This window comes from Epinephelus fuscoguttatus, linkage group LG9 (genome assembly GCF_011397635.1).
Source record: "Epinephelus fuscoguttatus linkage group LG9, E.fuscoguttatus.final_Chr_v1".
Lineage (NCBI taxonomy): Eukaryota > Metazoa > Chordata > Actinopteri > Perciformes > Serranidae > Epinephelus > Epinephelus fuscoguttatus.
The window spans coordinates 26,994,861-27,019,924 of NC_064760.1; the positions used below are offsets into that span (position 1 = coordinate 26,994,861).

The 25,064-nt window shown below is 41.4% G+C and overlaps 1 protein-coding gene across 2 annotated transcripts; it reads right to left on the reverse strand.

Moving 5' to 3' along the window:
• Window positions 1-12: 12 nt before the first annotated feature.
• On the reverse strand, window positions 13-24,929 carry ccnjl (cyclin J-like). 2 transcript variants are annotated; one of them, XM_049585626.1, is made up of 6 exons: window positions 23,486-24,929; window positions 22,664-22,771; window positions 18,328-18,538; window positions 6,620-6,919; window positions 6,328-6,487; window positions 13-5,157 (listed from the first exon to the last, which is right to left on the reverse strand). In XM_049585626.1, the coding sequence occupies exons 2-6, from the start codon at window positions 22,739-22,741 to the stop codon at window positions 4,629-4,631; spliced, it is 1,278 nt and encodes a 425-aa protein (XP_049441583.1). In that variant the 5' UTR covers window positions 22,742-22,771; window positions 23,486-24,929; the 3' UTR covers window positions 13-4,628. The 2 variants fall into 2 exon arrangements, with proteins under 2 accessions (XP_049441583.1, XP_049441584.1); XM_049585627.1 differs by having other exon boundaries at window positions 22,664-22,774.
• Window positions 24,930-25,064: the final 135 nt, after the last annotated feature.

Here is a 25,064-nt window from a genome sequence, read left to right on the forward strand (position 1 = left end):
GGTGTATTCATCTGCAGACTCTGCCCTCTATTTTCTTATTTTTTTGCTTTAAATATTCAGGACCGTCCTGGGCACAAATAAAGGTGGCTACGACAACTACAAATACAGTGCCAAAATGAGAATGAATCTGGGGTTGGCTTTCTTTTGCTCGCGCTGGTGATGTTAACGGACAATCCTGCACAGTATACCTTTAGAGTATAAAAAGTGTAAGTACTCATTTTACAGCAGAGTGGCCCAGGTTTATTTATTCATGCATTCATTTGTCATAAAGATGTTACTTCTGTAGCTGGTGCAGGTGAAGTTAGGTTTAGCAACCTGATATACTGCTGGAGAAATAAATCACATTTTAAAGCCCCTCCTGTGTTTTATATATCAAATTTAATCTGCAAAGTAACCCCAGCTGTTAGGTGAATGTAGAGGAGTAAAAGTATGACTTCTGAAATGTAGCAGAGAAGGTATAAAGCAGAAGAACAAGGAGATGCTGGTATTTAAAGGTCTAGTGTGTAGGATTTAGTGGCATCTAGCTGGAAGAGTTGCAGATTGCAACCAAGTAAAACTTTGACAGGCGTGACAGAGAACTGCAGTGGGTGACACGCAAACATCAATAGCCTTATCTAGAGCCGGTGTTTGGTTTATCTGTTCTGGGCTGCTGCAGATTAACATGGTGATCTCCGTAGATGAGGACCCACTCTGTAAGTAGATACAAACGGCTCATTCTAAGATAACGAAAACACAACAATTGAAGAAAGCATAATTATGTATAAATATTATATTCCATTCCGGCCAACGTATCCCTTTAAATCCTACACATTGGACCTTTAAGTCCAGAGCTTGAGTAACTGTACTCGGTTAAAGTTCACCTCTGGCTTTAGTGTGGTTTAGTATTACATTGTTTTAATGAATGACATGGTCACAGCTGGAGGACAGTGTGTAAAGCCTGCTGGGCTTATCACTGGAGCATCTGCGTTGTGTTCCCTCTGAACCAACTGGAGCAATTCAGTGGAAACCATAGCTTCCCTAAAAGCTGCAGGCACTTCAGTCACACTTCCTCAGAAGAAACACATTTCTCAAAAACCCAGTTCATTTGTGTGTTTATTTTTCTGCGGCACATCATGATAAAAGAATTTCTTCTACCATTCGGTGTCACACAGACCAAGACTACAAATCGGTACAAAATAATACAAAAATATAAATTGGAAGTTTGTGGTGTTTGTGTTTCCATTACTATCACATTAGACAAGTGTTGTTTGGTGTGAGTGACATCAGCACCTTTCACGGGAGGGGAGCAATGCACCTCTAGCTAAAAGACAAAAGCATTCAGTAATATCTATCACTCAGAGGAGGTGGCTGCAATATGCAACATATTCATTGTGTTCGTAGCCCACTGCCCTCTAGAGGAGGCCGAGCTACAGCAAGTCAAATCACACAATTATCAAAAATAAGTTACAAAAGATGAACCAGTGGTGTACACGAGACAGTGATGGCTGTGGTCAGTTTTAACAGAAAAAAACAACATATTGCACCTTTGACACCTCAGTGAGAAGTTGCTCATGAATTATGAAGAAAAAAAGCAAGTTGAACTCTTTAAAAAAAAAAAAAAAAGAAGCAAAAACAAATATTTAGGAGAATCACAAAAAGCTTTAACTAAAATACACTGAATAGGAATGTAAAAAATATAACAAAACTGTACACAAAAAGTTCAAACAAAGGCATAGTATCTTAGCACACGTCACTAAAAAACACACTGGCATGTCCTTTTCAGTGGTGGGAAAACAAACAGAAATCTAGCTGTTTAATGATCGTTGATTGCAATAGCTGCAGTTTCAGAAGGCTTCGTGTAGTGTTATCTGAGAAACGCACATGTCCGACTATGAATTTAGGCTTCACAGCTCAAGCACGGCAGCTGCTATGGACAAGGCACAACAAGGCCACAGCAAAATAGTTTCAATCCAGTCATGATGCCAGAAGTTGGGGTCCACAGGAGAGCTGCAAAGATCAGTGTAGTAAGTTTTGGTTTTAATCATTTATCAAGCAAAAATACCCACAAAAAAACTCCCTCGTTTGAGATTCTGTAATGTGAGACTTTGATGATATTCTTTGTCATAAGTGATACCGAACTGAATATTTTTAGCTTTTGGATTGCTGGTCAAATATAAAAAGCCAATCTGAATATATCACATGAGCTGAGGGAAATTATAACGGGCACTGTTAACTATTTTCTGGCTTTTTATTTTTAGATATCACAAAAAGAGAAAATTATCAACACCTCAAAGGTCCAGTGTGTAAGATTTAGGGGGATTTAGTGACATCTAGTGGTGAGGATTGCAGACTGCAACCAGCTGAAACTTCCCCTAGTTAGGATTCCTTCAGTGTTCAGGAGGTTTTTACCAGGAGCAGAGTTATCGGCAAGGGTCTCTTCCTCTCAAAGACAAACAGACCAGATGACTAAAACCAGTAAAAACCCTGAATCGACCAGTTTCACGTTACTAATCAGTGTTTCTCTGACAGTTGTTACCATGTCGCAGATGGGCCGCTAGCTAGCACAGCATCTGTTAACGTGTGCTCACCTTTTTTTTTATCCGATAACATACAGGAGGTTTTTACCGTGAGCTGAATTATCTGCAGAGGTCTCTTCCTCTCCAAACAAACTGATTAAAAACTGAATGAAGCAGTTTCTTGTTTAAAAAAAAAAAATTGAGTTCTTCCTACGCTGCTCGTCACCAGAGGGGCTGCTAACTACACAAAAACAAAGCTGTGAATAGCCTCATCTAGAGCCACTGTTTGGTTTGTCCATTCTGGGCTACTGTAGAAACATGGCGATGCAACATGGTGGACTCTGTGGACAAGGACGAGCTCCCAATTATAGGTAGAATCACAATAATTTATATTCCATTTCTGCCAATATATCCCCCTAAATTGTACACACTGGATCTTTAATCTGCAATGAAAATGATCATTTGTTTAATCCCTAATTTAGTCAACTACATCCAGGAACTCGGGGTCCATGGTCATTTAAGTTATCACCATGGTAACCAGTGGGAATCCTTATGACCGACAGCGGGAATCTGGATGTGTTTATATGTTAACAGGAAGTGGAAGATTGCAGCTTTAGAAATCTGGGAAGCAATTACCATCGACTGCCCACAGATGTTGTGAGAAACCAGTGACCACGAGGTTGTTCCACCACAATGCAGACAGACGGTTTGATGCATTCAGTTACTGACTTGTCAGCAGAGTATGGTCCAGTGAAGAAGAAGGGGAGTATTCCAGCCCCCGCAGATGCTGCAGTAGCATCCACTTTAAAGCATAACAGCACAGAATCGTGGGAAGGCTGCTAGTTTTAGCCTTGAAACCTGAGCCTGAATAAACAGTTTCTATGAACAGGTACAAAGAAAACTATAATTATAAACGGTGTGTTTCTACATTGGTACAAAAACCTACAACTATATCAAACAAAAATGAAATTTAAAAAAAGTAAATGAGTCGTCATAAATAAAAGCTATGGCATGTTTCAATGGCATCATATTCAAGTAATCTTGTTCAAGTCCCTGATACTTAGTGGTTTATGTAAACATTGGAGTCATTAACACAGACACAGAACCGACAGTTCATAAGAAGGCAGCAGCAATTCATATGTACAACACACTAACAATGTCCACATCTCCTTCACCATGCTGGTCCAGTCACATCAGTTTGTGTTAAATTCTTTGAGTGGTGCCGGAGACACTGAGATTAAAACTTTAGTATGACAAAAGCCTGCAGCTGCCAGAGAGACACATTTTCACCCGGGTGTGCGACGGCTCTGCCACAAGGCTCGACTTTGGAGATGGGAGAGAAGAGATGACGAGGAACGCGAGAGGGGGAAAGGAAAAAAACTAAACACTGCGGGCGCGTTCCAGTTGTGGACTTCACCTGCTGTGTTGGAAACGAGGAATTCTTCGTCCCCTCTGAGGGCTTATGTGGTGAGGAAATCTCAGAGGGGCCCTTCAGCTCAAACAGAGACTACAGGATCAATGCTCGCTGACACTCAGGAGACACACGTGACAGTCTCGCTATGTTGTCTTCTATCTCTCTCAGATGGTGGCTCAAGAAAAATACCAGCCAATTTTTTCCTCTCTAAAATGTGTTCAATATTTGGGATTAGTTACTTAAAAAAAATCATGTCAAGCAGCAAGATATCCTTATCACAGATACTTTGTGTTCTCTGCACTTCTAAAATTGGCTCAGCTATCACACAACTGAGAACAGGCACTGAATGAGGTGGGTGTTGGATCACACTGCTGCTTTCATCTCATTCACAGTGATGACAGTCTCATAATAACACAGATTTATAAAACCAGTTCAAAATATGGCAATAATATTTTGCAATGCCTCAGTATGTCATAGTGGTGGAGCATCTGTCACGTCAGTGTGATGACTTCCACCGGGTCTGTCTTGCCTTTGGACCTCTGCTTGCGTTTGAGGCATCTCTGTGTGAGGGACGGGGGAGTTGGACAAGCTGAAGGTGTTGCGGAGCTGACGGAGAGAGAGAGGAGGTCTGGAAAAGGATATTTCGGGGTAGGGAATTGGGTTGGAAGCATAGCAGTGCACTCCCGCAGGGGTTTGTGTTCCCTCTCCGTCTCCTGGCGTCACCTGTCAAAGCAGCCCGCTGCGAAAGTGTGATGGGCGCCCAGGTAGCCCCCGCTGTAGGCCATGCTCAGACAGTGGCGCGGCTCTCCAGCGAGGGCCATCTGTACAGAAATGGGGCCCTGGAGCGGCAGTGCACGAGCCCCAGGCTGGAGTCCAGAAGTCAGGCTTGGGTAGGAGGGGAACCCACCCCCGGGAGTCATGGATGGAGCCCCGGTTAGGAGACCCATCCTGTGGCTCTGAAGGAAGTCCTGAGACATGTTCACCACAGGCCCCAAAGCCTGGGAGTCAGCTAGCGCCTGCAGCTGGGACAGGGACGGGGAATGCTGGGAGAGGTGGGGGAAGCTCTCCGGCTGAAAGAGCAGCTGTGGTGTGGAGGAGGTGGAGGAGGAGGAGGAGGAGGAGGCTGGTCTCTGTATGGTTGACACTGGAGAGAGGTGAGAGGTCTGAGGCTGAGACTGCAGAGAGGACGGTCGGTGAGGAGGAGTGGATTTGGTCTTGTTGGCCTCCTTGACGTCATTGTCATGAGCACTGTAGAAAGAAAAGGTAAAACAATGAGCATTTAAACATTTAGTTTATTAAATTAGAAACTATCACCATCCTTAAAATACAGGGGAAGAGCAAAGTGTGTTCATACCTGAGTAAAAGATCTACTCGGAAAAATGGCTGCTCAGATAAATCCATTAACAGGGCAGTGACTGGTTTGTACCAATCGTTTTCATTCCCACACAATTAGTGTGAACATGTGCAAACAATTACACTTACACAGAAGCAGACAAATAAACACACACAGCTGCTGGCCAAGAAATCTACGACTTAATTACAGTTGTTAAAGAGCAGATCCATTATTTATTTATTTATTTTTTCTTTTCTTTTTTACTTTTTTCTGCAACATCCAATTAGTGTTCCTTATGTATTTAAATTTAACATTCAAATTTTAGTCAAAGTACCCATGTTTTTGCATCAAAATGCCATTTCCCAAAGCCCCTCTGAAAATATTTTCCCATCTGACCTGACGTAGATATCTGCATGACGAAGCTGCTACATTTAAACACCCTAGCCCACCTAATGTGCATCTTCATGACTGAGCCAATCCTTGCATGAGAAGTGTGCTTTGTCGATATTACAAATTAGCCATAGTCTTCTAAACCCCCTTACTGGCACACAAGCGAAACGACATACTGCTGTGTTCCTTTATTAAGGGGACTAAAATACATTTTGCTGCTGATCCTGTCAAAATATAATCTAAGTATCAATAAAAACATCCCCCTGTTGTTGCTGTTGTTGTTGTTGTTGTTGTTGTTGGCAGTCTAACCTATGTCACTGCTTTATGCTAACAGCTGAGTGGCCGTTTCCATTTAACAAACACGCAAAAAAACACAGATGAAGTGATCGTTCCATTTACACAGCACTGAGGCTATTAGATAGGATTATCAGATAGACAGGCTTTGTCAGATTATACAAACAACATATATAAACCTCTACTGGTTTAAGCAACAGGCGTCTTATATTCCAAAACCATGGCAACCTAAAATACAGAGAGACAGGGGCTTTAATGTCATCTACCTTGAGTTTCCCACTACACTTCAAGAGGCTCATCTGACAGCCTGGCTTTCTGTTAGACCTTTCTTTCTACTTGAGTGTATTTGTATGTGTATGTGCGTGTATGTGTGTGTGTGTGTGTGTGTATGGGTTCCTTACAGCAGCATGAGCTCAATGCACTGGGTGAGGTGGTCCCAGGTATAGCCTGTTAGTAGATGCAGAGCTGTCGTCCAGCTTGGGGAAATTTGAAGGCAAATACGTGATGCTGCCACACATGCAGCAGCAACCTGGGATGGTCGGAAACTCAGGAAGGCGTGGTCTACAAGAGCCCAGAGACAAGAGTTCAATAAATTATTTGATCAAACCTGCACCACGAGCTTGATAATTTCATGTCCAACACCTGTAGAACAAACAAAGGAAAGTCCAGTTTAGTTTTCTCTCCTTAACCCACCTTGCAGTGAGACTTCCAGAAAGTAGTGAGTGTATTTGTCCATGAAGGCCTTCGTCTTGGAGAGGGAGGAGAGGGGCCAGCCGTTGTACAGGTCACCCTCCTGCACCGAGGCATGGAGGTAGTAGTCAATAAAGTGGGCGGGTGTGGGCATGCACAGATTCCAGCCAAAGGTCTCAAGCAGCAGAAGCTCCATTTTGATCAGATCCTTCTTGTTGAGAACCAGGTTCAGGCTGCACATAAATCCCAGAGAGTTCAGCTGCTCTAGTTTGGGAACCCGGTCCTCCTTCTCCTCAAATTTACCTGGAAAAAAACGAAGAGATGCAGCAAGGTTACTAAACAGTGTCTAATGCAATTTATTATAACTGACAGTTTGAGGTGACAAGATATGTCCCATCGTAACAACAGACCACCCATACCCGTGAAAATGTAATTTTATGCAGAGCTAAAATAACCAGTCAAGTGACCAACAGAAAATTAGTCGGCAACTCTGCATCCACTCAAATTTTTTTCTAGGGCACCTCTTAAGACCGTCGCTATGGTCTCTCCCCCCTTCCAGCACACTTTTGCTCCAGATGGTTGACGTAAAACTCATCACTTCTGGAGTGCCAGCACAGGAAAGTCGCCACAGACACCACAACTCAAGTATACTACAAAATGCAGAAAGCTTTCCCTGGGGCCAACAGGCTTAATCAGCATTGTGTGACCTCATTTGGCAAGGGCTTCAATGTAACAGGCAGTCATTCATACGTAAAAGTCCCACACTCTAGCTTTAAGCAGTAAAGAAAATAATAGCTGCAGCTAATTCGTTGGAAATCATAGCCACAGAGGTCACACTTACTAACAATTGCATCGATAATCAAATTAGACAACTGTTTGTAAAAATGTATCTCTTTCGAGGGTCATTACATCTTCATAAAAAATTCCCCCAAATACATGAACTAGCTTTAAGAAAACAAGCCGCAACATTTTAACACAAAATGGTGTCACGTTCTCAGCCAAAGTTAAAACCAGTCATCTTTATATGTGGTGATGATTATAGATCTCTGCTCTCTTTCAGTATTACAATAAATATTATCAACAGTATCAATTGTAGCAGGTTTATGGTCAGCCCTGAAGAGCCTTACTCCAGCTTCCACAAAACTAAAGTGCCTGCTAAGCATTAGCAATTAAGCTGACTATTACTGAATATCTGGCTATAAAGCTATTACACTAACAGGGAAACGTCACTATAAGCTTACAGGGTGTGGGGCACTTATAAAAGCCTCACACTTTCTATGAAAAACTTGAATCCTGATATTTCTGTCTGTCTTATTCATTTCATATCCTACAAGACGATACACTGGTGCCATTATGGTGAGCCCCCTCCCATCCCAAGATATCCTCCTCTCCTTGGCAACAGCCCCGAGGCCTTAGTGGTCCGTGTCACCAATAAAGAGGGGTGACTCTGCTCAAGCTTTAAGAATGAGGGCTAGGAGGTGTCAGGTTACTCTACAGGTTCCCCTTTAAAGCATGTGCCTTAAGCCTCGTTTCCACCAAGCAGTCTGATACACAATAGAATGGTTACTTGCATTTCCATTGAGTTTTGGCCAGTACCATCAGAACAACTCTATTCTGTCCTGCTTTTTCGTCACACCTCTGTTGAGGCCCCAAGCACATTGATCTGATACTAAAAGGCGGAGCCAGAAAAACACTGCAATCTGTTGATTGGTCAAGAGAGAACATTTACACTTACCCGACAAGGAATCAATGCACAAACTAGCTAGTTTTAAAATAGACTCTGATCACTTCAGCCTGCTCTTTTTTTCTTCTTAAAATGTTGGCGCACAACCTTGTTCCATAGAGGATCAACAAGGTGCAGATGTTCCTCTGCAGCGTTGGTGAGGAGGAAGTACAGCGAGCGCTGGATGGAGCATTGATGTGGCAATTATTATCTGGTAACACTCCCAGCTACATATTAAGAGTACTGTGTGCGATAGAAACTCAAAACAGACCTAGGATTTAAGTACTTGCCATGAACAGCTAGCATCAAAGGGACTATTGAGAGATAGGACATTTGGCCTTGTTGGAATAAATGCCATTAATCTTAAAATCCAGTAGATGGTAGTAAAGTTTGACGTTGATAAAACATATACAATATCAGAAATACGATGACTCCTTATCACATGTAGTTGCTCAAACTTCAGAGAAAGCATTGTCGTTATGGAGCATTCAAGGCCAGTGGTTTCATGGGAGAACAAGCACAACTGTTAATACCATGTGTGTAAGTGTGAAGTTACTAAATCACTCTGGTTTGTGCGATAAGGTTTTTTTTCTACATGCAAATTTAAATATGACTCAAGTAAGAATTTCATCCTTGTGAATGTTGTTTTTCCTAACGACTGTTTTTGATAATGAGCTGCCATGTTCATGATGTTACGTAAGTCGAAGCATTCTCGCTGACTCTGACCTCTGCCTGTATTATCTTATTTTCTGTGTTTGGGATATTTATGGGCATGTACTCCCACAGAGCTAGGTGAGGTCAGGACTTTAAAAAAAGGTAGCAAACATGTGCCAGACCGTAAGCAGCAGGGATCCAAGAGACACAGCACCGAAAAACACAAATATATCACAAGGTGAAACGCCAAGCTAGAGCGAATCTGGGGTTACCCGCTGATCCTGTATAGTATACCTTTAATTCTAATAGTCTGGGAAATAGATCTAGACATATGTAATGGTTGCGCTTGAATATTTGCATATCATAGAGGACCTGAATATTGGCCTTGACAAGATCCATGATCTCTGAGTGTCCTTCTAGTTTAACTATGTATTGGCTTTGTCAAAATATGCATCCAGTTGGGAATTACAACAACCATCCTGTTGGGGTTAATATTTGCCTCTGCAACCATAGCAACCAATACATCAAAAAAGGGGGCTTTATTGGCTTTTCCAAGCTGTAGTTAGGAGGGGTTACAGTGCATACTCCAAGCATCAATTGTCTGCACTGCCTTTACTGGACCTCATTTACCTCTTTGTGCCCATGTCTCAGTGAGTGGGACGTCTTCCTACCTACAAGTGCGAGTTTTACCGCTGATGTTGCGACCCGCCATTAAGCAGGGCAGAAGAGAGGAAGAAAGGGGGAATGGTTGAGAGAGCATGAGGGGAGGGGTGTGGGGGAACTGCAGCCCAACACAGGCCAGAAGGGTAATTAGCAGAGAGGCAATAATGGGATCTCTCCACCAGAACAGGAAGCACTATGAAACAGGGCTGTTTACACCCACCAGGGCTTGTTCCACAGCCCAGTCCACACTTGCCCCATTCTCTCACCCTCATATCCTATGGATCAGGCCTCTGTCTGCTGCTAGACTGCTATGTCCACACAGACGCTGCCATAAAAAGCCATCAATGCCTCCAATCTCCACATAACCCCAGCCTCTTTGATCTTAAGAGAGAGACGGCACAAGTCAATCTCCTCATTGTGCTCTGTGATTACTCCTCTGGTTTGCTACTGTGGGTGACCGGGCACATCAGAGACATGGGAAGCTTTGACAACAAAATACAAAGCAACTTCAGAGGGACCTACTGAAGTACAGTATGACTAGAGCCACAAACTGGCTTGACTTACTGTAAAAAGAACCGACTCCTGTGTGTGTCACAGTCTGTATGACAAAACACTGCTCTCATTCATTTCAATGACTTGGCACAGCAGGGGTGCAGCCACAGGGGGCTCCAACAAAAAACAAAACAAAAAACAAAACAAAACAAAACAAAACAAAGGGCAGTAGGGCAAAAATAGTTAATTCTGGTTCCACTTTATCTGCAGCACAACCCAGTGTTGGATAGTGACAATTTGGGCTACAACTACCTATTACCTATTCTATACATTATGCATTGTTCTGTCAGTAATTTTCTTATTTGATCATGAGAAGTGAAAACAACTCATCACATTTTCCCAGAGCCCAAGGCAACGTCTTCAAATTGCTTGTATTGTCAGACAAACACTCCAAAACACAAACACATTTAATGTATTGTCATAAAAGACTAAGAAAACCACTAAAGACTCACATTTGAGAAGCAGCACAAACTCATTTTTGGCATTTTTGCTTAAAAACTTCACTGGTACATTGTTATCAAAACTGCTGCTAATTAATTTTCTGTTGATCAACTAGTCCACCAATGGTTTCATCTCTAGTGCTAATACGACTTTGGGTACTGATGGTTAAATAATACAGATCAATACTTTAGTTTGGAACATAAATCTTTTATACAGGACCCTTTTCCCCCCAATTATGCCAAATGTATCACAGTATAAAGAACTGGTATTTAATGTCTCATTACAAACAAAGGTACAAGATATCTTCCTAAGTGCAGGCTAATATTAGCGGAGTTAAGATCAGGAATTATCTGCTCCATGAATATCACACATGACTAAAAATCAGACCAAGGATTAAACCTTATGTCTGCACTATGCCTGTACCATACATTTACGTCTGTTACCACACTATGTATTTTTTATGTGGCAGCCTTTATATCCGAGACAAATTTCCTCAGAGGCAAATTAAGTAATCTTAGGTAGTTTTCAATATTCCATGTTACAGACAAATTTTGGTTGGTTTTCAAAAGGTGGTACACAGCTCAATCCACCGGCATACACTGGTCGATGAAAACATGAAAGGGCACATACCAATTAATACCCTGCAGTGCTGAGCTATATTATCGTTTGCCTTACCTCTTATACTCTATCTCAAATAAATATAAACTCTTGTTTAGTGTATTGATGACTATGTTTACCTGCACAAAATATCCTTTTTTTGCCCTTGTTTTGAAAAAGAACATTTTTCTTCTAAGCTGTTAACACAGCTCCTGAAAATAATATTTCTGTTCACATACAGCTGTGCATATTCTGATCAACATGACCAAACGTGTTGTTTATCAGGTCAAAATATGTAAAGGTGGAACAGCTGGAGCCACTTGTGACACTTTGCTTCTTTGCATGAAACAGACAAGAGGTCGTGTGTCACAAACTGTGGCGAAATCCCCAGTTGAGACGCATGTTCTGAATGCGCTGTATACATGTCCATAGAACGCTCTGAATAATACCGGCATATCCCACGTCTCAATCAGAAAATGCCTCATTTGGAAAAAGGGAAATACTGAAATACCCCAATGAAATATGCTGTTTAAATGACCTGCATCAAAATTGGAATATTAGCGTGAGATTACTGTGCATGTAAACGTAGTCTGGGTTTAATAAGCCATTAAAATTGGACATCATGATTTGTATTTCATCTTCTCACTGATACCCTGCAGCAACAACACCATAAAGCCCCTCATACTGTTGTCAATGTGAATGTGGCCTGAGAGAGACGATGCATTCCTCTCCTGTGAGTTCAGCCTACCTGGAATGCAGACAGCTAAATGATCCTATCTTAAGTCAGTGAGCAGGGAAGAGACACTGATGAAGAGGGAAAAAAAACAGCCTCTCTTTTTTATCTACACAGACTACCTTTCCATACACTGCAACTACGGGACACTTATCCTTTCTCACTGTGCCCGCAGGTGATGGAGATGATGAGAAAAGGTCAAGTCAAAAGGGAGAAGTCAGAGGGCAGAGGTTAGGGAGAGGTAAGTCGAGGATGGAGGGCCTCCTCCCAGGTGTGCTGTTTGGTGAAGAGGTGGAGGTGGGGAGGGGTTTAGAGTAGGGGCTGTTAGGAAACCTGAGAGCTGTATTCTTGCAGAGACAAAGGCCTCTGTTTCTGATGCTCTTCATTTTGCAGCCTTAATGTAATTCTATTACATTATGATCAGTCCTCAAAATAGTTAAGCTCCTCTAAGAGAATAAAAGATGACCACAATCAATTTTATGAGTTCATACAGTTTTGATTAGTACCACCAAACACAAGACAGTGGCTAGCAAGTGTTGAAGAAATCTTCTTAATAGAAAATGTGACACATATCTTCAGACTATTGTATGCCTTTTCCACCAAAATTGGCAGGTATATGCAGATTATTAAAACATGGGAAAACTGTGATAGACTACATTCTCATTGCCAGTAGACCAGAGCAACATGCCTTTTTGTCTTTTTTTTCCCTGGTGTGTCACATTCAACATAATAAACATGCCGAAAAACAGGTTAGTAACAGTAGAAAGCAGCATGGAGGCAGTGAAAACTATACAGTGGTTACTTCTTTTTTATGTTTACTATTCAGTCTCTCCTTCAAACTCAGTGCCAACTAAATTTGAACAATGTCCGAGCATTGCTTGGACAGAGACAGACAGGTATTTGTAGTGATGTGTCCTTGTAGCTCCCTGGAAAAGGGGCCAAAATTAGCACATCCACCCCGGTGTCGTATTTCCATCACTACAGATCAGAGCCGATTGGAGATGGAGCCATTAACACCCGTGACTATTGCATACATAGTTATTTATCCTGGGAGTGAATGCAATTGTAACCTTTACCTCATAAGACAAAAGCTACATGTTAGCGTGTGTTAGTGATTTTTTTTTTTTTTTTTGTGCAGTAGGAAAGGAGCTCAAGACGCACAATTGGAAGAAAAATGGGAGAAAATTGGCATCATGAGACTCACTGTTGTGGAGCTACATATTAATCCAATACTTAAAAATAAAAAATGTGAATGTATTTTTCAAAACATTATTCATGTTACCTGCTGTTAACATTTAATGTGTAATGTACTGGTTTTAAAACATCTTGCCAAAGGACGGCAGTTGAAAATTAGCCAGTTGGTTAACACTGGCACTTTTACAGAAATGTCTGATTAATGATTTGATTAAAGTGTGATGTCCTTATAAATAAAATAAATTCAATTAAATGTTGATAATATCTTGCCAGTTATAGAGTGGGAAAAAAAACACACTGACCAATCCTCATTTTCTTCCTCATTCTCTACTTCTTTTTCTGCTTGACTTGACAGCCATGGAGGAATTTCCTCTGCTGTTTAAACTCCTTTTTTTTGCTGGTTCATCTTTCATTGGGAGTGTGAAATTGGTCACAGCTCCATCACAGAATCTCCATGTTGCCACCCCTGGCCTCGGCAGCTCTCACAATGTAGGCCCAGGCCAACCCTTGACCCCTGATGCTAATGCCTGGGTGACCAAGGAGAATCTTAGAAACCCAGTCCTGTGTATTGATGTGTGTGTGAGTATGTGTGGCGTGTTTTAGGGGTATTCGTCCACAGAGGGGGTAAAGTGCCTTGCAGTATCAGTGATGAGGGCTGACACAGGGAGTGTGTGGGCAAACAGAGCCCCAGGCAGTACACAACAAAACATGAAACATGACTTAATTCTAACATTTGTACTAAAGCTTGTGGGTTACAATTACACACATGCTCCCATGTGAACAAAAAGGTGAACTGGTGCTTTGGTTACATCTGATGGCAATGAATAATATTAACTTTTTCAAACCCATCGGTACATCTTAACATAATTTCTTTAATTATGAGAGCCCCACATGACAACAGTTCAATAGGAATTATTGTCAAACCTCAGAGAGGGGATAGAGGGGGATAAAGGGGGAAGTGGGCTCCCTATTAATCTACATTTCAGGGCACCCTGCTGGGTGGTTCAGTTCTAACATGTCCCATTTTGCAGGCCACCACCTCTCCCTCCCTTTCTACCCTGTTTAACATCAGCAGCCAACCTGCCTTTGAAGTACCGCTCCACTCGTTTCCCAACCCCCCAGGGATGTGGTGCTGCTTTTACTGGCCGTCCTGTCCCAGGACTGGCTTGCTGTGCCTGTCCCTGACAAGGTGAGAGAACGAAAAGGAAACAGAGCCGGCAGCGAAAGGTAAAAGGACACCACCAGAGCCTGAGTCCGTTAAAGGGTTATGTGGCACTAAACCAGTACCTTTTCAATGGGAAATTCTCTAATGGATTAGACTTAAGTGTGAATCTTAATTAGATAATTACAAAAAAAAACATATGTTTATCACAAGGTTGCCACAGCGACAATCACCTCATTTAGCAATTTTCGCTTACAGCAAACCTCTACCCTACACACACACACACACACACACACACACACACACACACACACACACAAAAACCTGCACACACAACAACCTCCACCCCTCAGCCTATGCTCCCCTCCCCCTCTATGGGAAGGGTCTGGCTGGCTGGCTGGCTGTCCTGCTTGCATTGACGGGCTTTTGTTTGAGGCCTGACTCGGAGAGCATATGGCAGGTGCCCCTCAGCACACAGATCCTCCCCACCCTCGGGCTCCTAGGCCTATCTAAGTGCGGTGTGTAGTCAATATGACTGAGCTGCTTGTGCGATTCACAGGATGCTCTTTTTTTGTTGTTCAGAGACCCTTCGCTCTATCAGGTTCACTGAACAATATAAATTAAATCAACAATAACTTGCTGCAGAAATTCACCAAGCATCCAATAATCATAATCAAGACACAAACAACAAACGTCATTCTCTAAATATATAAATAGAGTTAACACTGTGACAATGTATACTAGCTGGCAGCAGAGCCATGTCCATGATGTCATTTACCATAACAAATAGCTGCAGTATGCAGAGCTCTGACTAAAGGGACCAAGATCTGCCAGGAAGACTGATGTGATCACTGCAGGATGTCATGGAATTTAACACAATAGAAACTTAAGTTTGGGGATGTGGACTGATTTTTAAAAGGAAATATGCAGTGTATACATAAATAGTCTTATCTGAGAGTCACATTAAATTCCCCAGCATGGAGTTATTGGATTCTCAGGAATGAGGTGTGATCTGTAAATAAGCTCCCAACAGTCAATAACACTGAAAACTGACCATAATCTCAATCCTGCCAATGAAGAGGAGCTCATCCATGAGCAAACACATGCACTCACAAAAACACACACACAACAGAGTAACAGGATTAAGCGTTGACTGCTGAGAGGCACAAAAGAGGTAGCGATTAATTAACCGAGTGCGGAAGCCAGAAAAATTTAAAGAAAGACAATGTATGTGCCTGTCAAAGGCAGGCAGTGGGACCTGGGGAGGCCATTCAATAACTAGGCCAGATTCCAAAGCACCTCAGGACAGATAAAAACCCAAGACAACTTTGAATCAAACGCCCTTTCAAGCCTTCATCAATCATGACTGAGACTCCCTGGAGTCGTGGAGGACTCAGAGGCAGGAGAGCAGAGAGAAGAGAGTCTGACTAACTGAGAGCCACAATCAAAAGATTCAGTAGAAAACCAGATTAATCTATTAGGGAATAGAAGAAGAACCTCTGTCCAGGTTGGCTTGATCATTTTTGTATCACTCCATGAGCAAACTCTCAAAGCTATTCTTGGATTCTCATGAGATTGCTTTTAAATAAAACCTCTTTCAAGTCTCATATTCAAATTTATCCCACCACAGAGACTACTCTGATTGCAAAGATGGCCTGTGTGCGACTACACACACACACACACACACACACACACACACGCATACAGAGCCCTCCCAAGTGAGCAGGCCCTATTCCAGACTCCCACTTTGACGGCATCATTAGTCTAATTACCCATGATGCCAAGGGCTGCACTAATGTACAGAAAACCTCACAGTCTGTTAATCACAAGACAGACATAGAGACACTAATAACTACCACACAACCTGCACCATGCATCAGCAGGGGAAGGACGATTAACATACCTGCTTCACACAAAAAAAACACACAAAGACAAAATCTTGTATTTTACAACAGAAGGGCATGTTGGTTACTGGTTATCATTATTGCAGAAACACTGACGGTTTTAAAAAGCAAGCAACTACACGAAGCATCAACCAGTCATCAGTCTAAGGAAGACAAGATAATCAGGAATTAAAATCCAAAGCTTTATCTTGATTGTTTAAAATCTGTACAGTCCAATTAGTGTTGCACGGTATACCGATACTAAAATAGTACCGCGGTACTAGAGTATTCCAAACGGTACTATACGGCATTTGGAAAATACCAGTACTTTGAACTTGATTCAATTCATTAATTTAGTTAATTTATTTTACTCAATAATGCACACAAACACCTTTCTTGTTCCTATTGGAGCACAGATATTTGCAAGTGGTGTGTATGACAACACCTGTATCAACATTCGCAGCTGGCGCACATGAAAAAAGACAAGAGAAAGTCTGTCTTGCAAAGGGAGACAACACGAGACAACACAAACTTGGTGGAACATTTGAGTTACCAAACCGTGACGTCCGTACCGAGGTACTTACTGAACCAGGATTTTTTTGGTACCGTTACACCCCTACTATTTATTGTTCTAAAGGTTTGTATTCAAAAGGACTTTTCCTTAGGAAAAGTACCGAAGAGTATCAAAAAGTATCGAAATTCATATTGGTATTGGTACGGAAACAAAGATTTTGGTATCGTGACAACACTAAGTCCAATCGCCAAGTCTTCAGTAAGACAGCAATTTAAAGGATAAGGCTGGTGTACATACATATTTTTGTTAACAAATCCCGTTTCCTTAGTCCATCTCTCTACTTTCCATCTTCCCTAACCAGTTAGCTCTAAGTCATTTCACTACTACCAAAGTTGTAAATAGAAAAAAAAGAAGAAGGTAATTTCACTTTTTTTTTATAACTGCTTAGTAATTTCCTAAAACAGCTGGCAGCTGTAGATTTTAGCAAACATCATTTAAACAGAAGGAAATGGTGCATTTGTCTGGGACTATTTTCAGCTGCGGATTAATTCAGATTTGGTGCTTAAGTCGGTATTTATGGCAGCAAGACAGTGTATGTGTGACTGATTCAAAATAAACTACAAAGCCCATGTTCGCTGCAATGATGGAACATGTCACCCAGAAAACATTAAGACACATCCATGTGTTTATAATAGTTTTAAGGACAACGTGGAGCCGCATGGCACAGAGGAAAAAGCCATATCAGGGCTTGGCAACACAAGAAATAGTTGTAAGTACAATTAATACATTACTGGTATTAAAAATGTGTACAAAATCTTTCTTATTGCCAAAAATCAAAACTTCTGAAAACAAAGGCTGGTCACATTAAAAAGTGCCATAAGATAATTAGCCTGGAGACAAAATGGATTCGTGTGAGAACAGTGGTAAGCAGTCCTCTGCAACAAATCACATTTTCAAAAGAAAATCACACCTTTGATTAGAGGATATTTTGACCTTGGCAGGTGTGCCAGTATTTCACACTGACTGGATGGCCTAAAGGAACAGCAGCAGCCCTGTACATGTTACTGCAGCGAGGATCAAAGACACACAAGTGGTTCTGCGGACAGAAGCGTAGTCCCCTACAGTTTCTCCTAAAACAATGGCTCACTCATGTGACCACAATGGAAACTTTGTTTTTGTCAAACCAACATTGCAGCTACAGTAAACTCAACGGTTATCAGATCAGCCTGAAAAGTGGAGCTGGAAGAAAAAAACACCACCACGGTCTCTTGAGCCCACCTCAAATTAGCCTTGTTGCAGGAAGTGTTGCACCTTTTGCCATCTGTGCATAAACCACAGTTAGAGTATCTTGTTTAGCACTGAAGATTTACAACGTAGCTTTTCCGCATCACAGAAATAGTCAAAACACAGTGGTTTTCAAGATGAAACATGAAACCTAATCTTAGTAAAGTTACCTCTGTAGTAGATTTAAATTACAGCAATCAAGTTTTTAAAGTCTTAAGACAAAAAATGAGAAGTTGGTCTTTAAATTAAAGTTTTTATCAAGCAAAATAACTTATTGAGAGGACAAGGTGGAAGGCTGAAAATGGACTTACTAGCTAGGAGCAGACAGGAGAGGGCGATGACATAGAGCTGCTTGACAGCAACATCATAGTGGTCCATGAACAAGTCCAGCAGGTAGACGGCAAGGTGACGTGCTGTCGGACATAGCTGGTAGCGATTACTCAGGATGGCCAACAAGTCCGCAAAGTACCGCCGCATGCCAATCTGCGGAGAATGGGCTCGGTAGACTGGCAGCTTCAGCTCCTGGAGAGGGAGAGGAGAAGAGAGATGAAGGGGGACGCAAATGACAGGCGGTGAGAGGAGCAGGGTGGGCAGGAAGAAGCAGTGGAGACACGGGGGTTGTAAAGAATATGCATAATAATAGTGAGTCGTGCATGTCTCCTGCTGACTAGGTTAAACCGCTGTCAGGAGAGCAGCCGTGTCTAAAATAGTCGTATCAAGAATAAAACCCCATTTACCATCAGAAATTCTTGATTATGCTTCAGCCTCATTTCAATTTCATTTAATTCACCATTGCTGCAGAGAAGAGGAGCTAATTTGGGTCATTGCAGGGGTCTCTGAGAACTGGGCTGAGGGTGTGTGTGTGTGTGTGTGTGTGTGTGTGTGGTTAGAGGGGGGGCATGGTTCCTCCAGTAGAGGTTGAGTTGTAGATAGGATTAGGTTTCACCCCTAGCACATCTCCTATTCATGTTCAATTAGCTGCATGTGTTTCAAAGTGGAAGGAAGATACTCGGGGGCATTAGCATTGAATCCATCTTTGCAATCAGCGACGGAAAACAGCAGAGCACAAGGCTCCAGTTTCAATATCTGCCTCAGAGTAAGAAACAACAAACATTTAGTGCTGGATATACAAAGCCACAGCGCATACCTTCTCTGTATTTAAGCTGCTTATATCAAAAGATAGTTTTGTTTTTCAAAAATGTTTTTTGCTCTCTGTGAATCGGAGTAAAAACAAGGGCTTCTGATTTGGATTTAATAAGAGATTGAGGATTGGTAGATTAATCTCACAGTGAGGGGTCCTTACATGAGAGGGGGAATACAGAAAACATCCACATTATGTCGGGACTGTTGTTTAGGAACATCCCTGACTTAGGGTTGGCTCAGTGTGGCTTTAAAGCTCTGTGTTTCAAAAGAATCTCACAGTACCACATGCTACAGTCAGTACTTTGCAAAACACAATCTGCTGCGAGGGCTAAATGTATCAGCACTGTCACGTTTATACAAAAAAAAAAAAAAATCAAGTGTTTATTTTGAGCTGAGCCAAAACAACAATGATTCTCAGATTCAATGGTATCTAAAAATAAACAGCACCCCCTCCCTCCGAAATCTACATATAGCCACTCCACCCTTGGTGCCACAACCAACCATACCACCCAGTCCTCCCCAAACGCTCCTCTCCTCCCACTGCTTCAGCCTCTGCCTCTGGTCCATCTGTCTGTCTGGGGGTACAAGGGCAGCAGGAGAATGGGGGTGGATGTGAAGGGGGGGGTGGGGGAGTGGGGTGGGGGGGGTGGGGGGGGACTGCTGGAGTCTGGAGAGGCTGTGTGTGTGTGTGTGTGTGTGGGGATCTATGTGGGGTGGAGAAGGTGCCTTTGTGGGGGACCCGCACCATAATTAAGGATTCCACAGCTGCCTGTGCCTGATTTGCATGTCTGATAATTTGCCACATGCTACACACCACAGCTATCTCCCACATCAGGGCATTACCGCTGCAGCAAACGTCATTAAGGCTGGATGAGACTGTGGGAGAGCAGGCGCCATGCAGGAAATCTGAACACTGCGTGAAGGCCTTTTTTACACACAGCTCGGATTCTCATTTCACCATTCCTTTCATTACAAATTTTACTGTGCTTTCAGCTTAGCCACGTCCGAAAACATCCAGTCATCAAAAGTTTTCGCACACTATAAAGCATTTTGAGGCTGTTTTTTTTTTATGAAAATGTCAAGATACAGATGTCTTAAACAGAAAATAACAGGGCCTGCAACTGACAATTACCTGAAATTTCAATTAATCTGTTTAAACTGTTTTTCAGATTAATTATTTGGTCCATTAAATCAAAGATGACCCTTCAGATTGCTTTTTTGTAGAGCTGCAACAATGATCTATTAATCATTTATTTTTCAAGGAAAAAAATGCCCAAAAATTTGATGATTAATGAAAATTTGCAGCTTTTCTAGATCTTACAATATAATTTATATTTTGGACTGTTGGCCAGATTAAACAAAACATGATTGTCACTGTGAGATTTTGTCATTTTCCACTGATTTCTGATGATTTGATTGACCAAATGATTGACCTCATTAACCGAGAAAACAATCTGTGACGCAAATCATTGGTTACAGGCTAACTTTTTTGTCCAACCAAGAGACGTTGAACACCCAACATATTAAATTACAGCCACGTAAATGAGAGAAATGTAGCAAATCTTCACATTTGAAAAGCAGAAAAATGCAATGTTAGGAAATGTTTACTTGACAAATAACTTCATGATGATTATGTAATTATGGAAATTGTTTGTTGAAATGATAAAACCGCAGTAGGGTCTGAGAGCTTCAAACGAATCAGTCCTTAAATACAAATACTTTAGGACACTCTGCTGTTATGACAGGAAGTAAATCTAAGATCACAGCAGAGAAAAATTACGCCGTTATTCATTTGAAGAGTGAAAAGATTGTCTTCCTGGAAAACAGATCTTCGTGCAGTTACAATCAATCTAGTAATCACTAAAATAAATGCCTTGATAATGAAATTAATTGTTAGTTGCAGCCCTTACTGTGAGTTACACAATCACAAGACGCTGGTCTGCCATGAGTTAAAACACATGTGCCTAAATAAAGCAATCGACTCTAATCTGTTAAAAGTGTTCAGCATTTCTTAATTCACCATACGTAACTTTGCAGCATGTACAATGAGGGCATTGCATTACACAGTACGTACTGAGGTAAGCCTGTTGCTTGGGATTTCACCAAAATGCTGATAAAGGGTAATCAAACCTAACATTAGACTGACTCTCATTATAGTATATGAGAAAGGCGTGGGTGTGTTGTTTAGTTTCCAGCTCTGCGTGCAGATTTTCAGTCTAATTGATGTCTCACTCTGAGTCAGACACCGTCCAGCATGAGTAAACTCTGTGTAAATGAATGAATCATACATATAGGGCTTAAAAACATCTGATCCACAACGGTCCCTATGTACAATCTCTGGTATGCTCAAACACCTGATATCTAAAACCTGATCTGTATTCTTCTCCCTCAGCGTGAAGCTGGCAGCAGATTCCCAGCCCGAAGATGCCAGTCGAGTGACAGATGTCTCCATTAAAGTGACACATGGGAAGAAATATGATCACGTTTCAAGGTTAATTAAGACATTTTCAATTAATGAGCCTTAACTCCTCCATGTAATCTAATTTAGATCATGTTTAAATAGACAACAGGACCATGTAATTATATTTTCTTCCCAACTCTTAATACATTGTGCAGTGTATAATATGCTGGGATGCTGCTGTGGAATATCAACACAGGCCTGTCTTATTTGTAAGGCCACAAATAAGTGCGCTCATTGTCGATAAATGTATGGACTAGGGGCCTGGAAGTGTGATGTTGTTAGTTAGTGATCAGTGTTTTGTCTTATCCTGCCAACCTTTTTTTTGTTTTATTAATATATAGGCCTTTATATTATTTACACTATCAGTCTTAATGTGTTTATTTATTCAAATTTAATTTTATTATTTTGACTGTTTTATGCTGAGACTCTTGTACGGATCTCTATTATCCTGTTTGTATTATTTTTAATTAGTCAATATTGAATGTGTCATTTGACGTCTAGAACCATCATGTACCACCCTAACCAAAAACAATAAAAAATTTAATTATTAAAAAAAAAAGTTTCTAAATGAAAGGTTCTCTAATTGATTAAGTGTAAATAATATTTTTATTGTCGACAAATAGTCTTAATTCTTATTGATTTATAATTTGGTCTTACAAATGCTAGTTTGTTGCTAAGTTTAACTGTGATGTCCTTTTTTGTCAGACACAAATACATCTACCTTATTATGATTGTTTAAAGAGAAAAGTAGAAAATATCCACATGAGAATACACGTGGTTGTTGCTATTTTTGCTATAAAAAGGAATTAAACAATTAGTCTATTATCAAAATGTTGCTGGTTCATTTTCTTTTGATTGACTATGTGATTAATTACCTAATTATTGTATTCTGAGGTAGTTTGGGGATCAAAAAGCTAGATAGGTGTGGGTGTTTTTCAATGTAAATGTCAGGCTTTGCTCAACAACCGCAATGCAAACAGGTTTAGCTCACAGGCTACAGATTCCCACCAAAATAAAGCAGCTCTGAATAATAACACACTCACCTTGATGCGGAGCGACTGATGGATATCTGCAGCTAGCTGTCCTTTCCACCATTGTAACTCCCTCTCCATCTTTCCCATCCAGAGGAGACTTCAAGAATCAAGTTTTACCTGCTGACACACACGTGCCCAAAATGAGACAAGGTTCAGACACAGAAAAGTGGCATGCTGGGCTGAGAGAGAGGAGGACAACTAGGATGTGTGTAGTTTGTAAACTCGTTATTTAAGGAGAAAACCATCTGACACAAGAGAGGGTGAAGTTGAATAAAAGTTAATGTACATATTTTCTCAATGACATGATTTTAGGATTTAATCAGATAGATGCTTGAGTGTGCACTGACTTGTAAAAAAAGTTTATTTAATGAGAAATGCAGTCAAGTTTTGAACACCTTGCTAATCCCACAGCAGAGGTCTGTTCGCCTGCAATAGGCCATTTTCTCTGCTCGGGAATTTAAATGGCTCGGTTAAATACCCGCTCGACCACGCTGCAGGTCAAATGAATCAAAGCAGCCTTTCACTAACGCCATCTTTCACACGGTTGTTCATCTCTGACCTCAGATAACCAGCAAATCTCACACTTTGGTTATTATTCAAAACGCGTCTGCACCACGAGACAGCGGCCAACAGTGAGGCTACACAAGTTATCTGCCCACCGAGCTCTCACACACACACACACACACACACACACACTCGCCTCGTTTTAAAACACAAAAACAGCACACTGCGGTGAAACTAACCGTCTCCACACACACACAGCTCGTTTCTCAAGCACGACAGACACCGGGGAAACTTTTCATCTCGGTGGTTATTGCATGTGCCACTCACCGCTCCGACGGGAATGCCCCCCAGACCCCTTTGTCTCAGTCCGACATCCTGAACCAGAGAACTCCTCTTCGGCTCAACTTTGAGAAAGACCTCTTTTTTTCCGGCGAAAAGACAACGTTCAAATCTGCTGGCAAGTTCACACAACAGCCGCCATCGCCAAATCCCGGCAACAGGCGTTTGGTTGCGCCGTTTCCCCCCAACTGTTTACACTTTTCCGAGAGATTTGGCTCCGCCGTTTTCTCCCCGGTAGCTCCGCTGTAACAAAGTAACGTCCTCGGCTGCACCAGCTGCTGCTGTTGCGGTGCGAGGCTCGTGCGCTCGACGTGAAGGGCCTCTCCAGTCTGGGAGTTGTAGTCCTTCAGAGGTCAGTGTCAGAACTACAAACACCAACACATGTTTACAAGACCGTCCTTTTTTTTTAAATACTTTTTTTTAATACAGTGTGAATTATATGTTATTCTATTTTTTATTATTAACACATTTTAATTATTTATTATTCTTATTTTTTTCATTGGAGCTCATTTAGCTTAGGTACAACTCAGTTTTCATTTGAAGCCTGAGGAGAAATCGTTTGACTGATTGATAAACAGTGTTGGGGAGTGACAAGTCAACAGTGTTACGTAGCCTAATTAAATTACAATACAAATGTAACTGTAATCTCCTACATACTGAGGGGAAAATGTAATTAAAGGGGAGCATCACCTAAATTAAGAATTGCAATATGTTTTTTCCATAGCCTCAGGAAGTTCAATCAGTACTTGTGAACATGAGCTACTCTCTCTCAAAGCCAGAAACCAGAGACATAAGTCTCAAATCCGTGATGTCATAGGTTATTAAGTCCCGAGCTGCTCCATAGACAATGAATGGGGGCCTGGTTTTGTGGACCCACACATTTGTTTGTTTCTCGTTTTTAAAACCCTGCACATATTTGAGATATGGTGTTTTCATGAGCACAGAGAAATCCAGTTATTCATATTCCCTGTATACATGATAAATGCTATCCCTGTTACTGAATACTACATTCTATTTGCACAGGCGCAGTGATGTTTACAAGACAAACACATTTTTGTAACCGTTCATCTGACATCTCTCATTCTGGGACAGTTAATGTGACTGTGGCTTAAAATAAATCCACTTTTGCTTTTATCGGGTTTAGCGCTATTAAATGCCAACAGAGCATTCCAGAATTGACTCCCTCCACCTGATCGCAAGCAATGGGAGACGAGAGCGACTTCACTTTCCTTTTTTGAGTTTCTCATGAACAGAATAAGGTTTTATCCCAGTTACTGTAAACAGAATATGGTGTTTAAATGGTCAAACACATGAACAGGATACTCCAATAATCTGCTAATAAAGGGGTTATTCATGTACATGTGAATGCACCATCTAAAACATTTTTTTCCCAATTTATTGTCTATGGAGCAGCTCCAGACTTTGTACCCTATGGCATCACAAATTTGAGTTTTAGGATTCTAGCTTTTGGATTTGGGAGAAAGTTGTTCATGTTGACTTAAACATTCAGACTGTCTTAGGCCATAGGAATAATATATATCAGATTTGAAAATGAGTGAGGTTCCTC

What these genes read in the sequence shown, in the direction of transcription:
- ccnjl (XM_049585626.1), bottom strand. Translation starts at nt 22,741, where the DNA reads ATGGGAAAGATGGAGAGGGAGTTACAATGGTGGAAAGGACAGCTAGCT. An exon ending in CTCCTGTCTGCTCCTAGCTA is followed by an intron (nt 6,920 to 18,327) that starts GTAAGTCCATTT and finishes GTTTTTTTCCAG; the next exon opens with GTAAATTTGAGGAGAAGGAG. An exon ending in TGCATTGAGCTCATGCTGCT is followed by an intron (nt 5,158 to 6,327) that starts GTAAGGAACCCA and finishes TTCTTTCTACAG; the next exon opens with TGCTCATGACAATGACGTCA.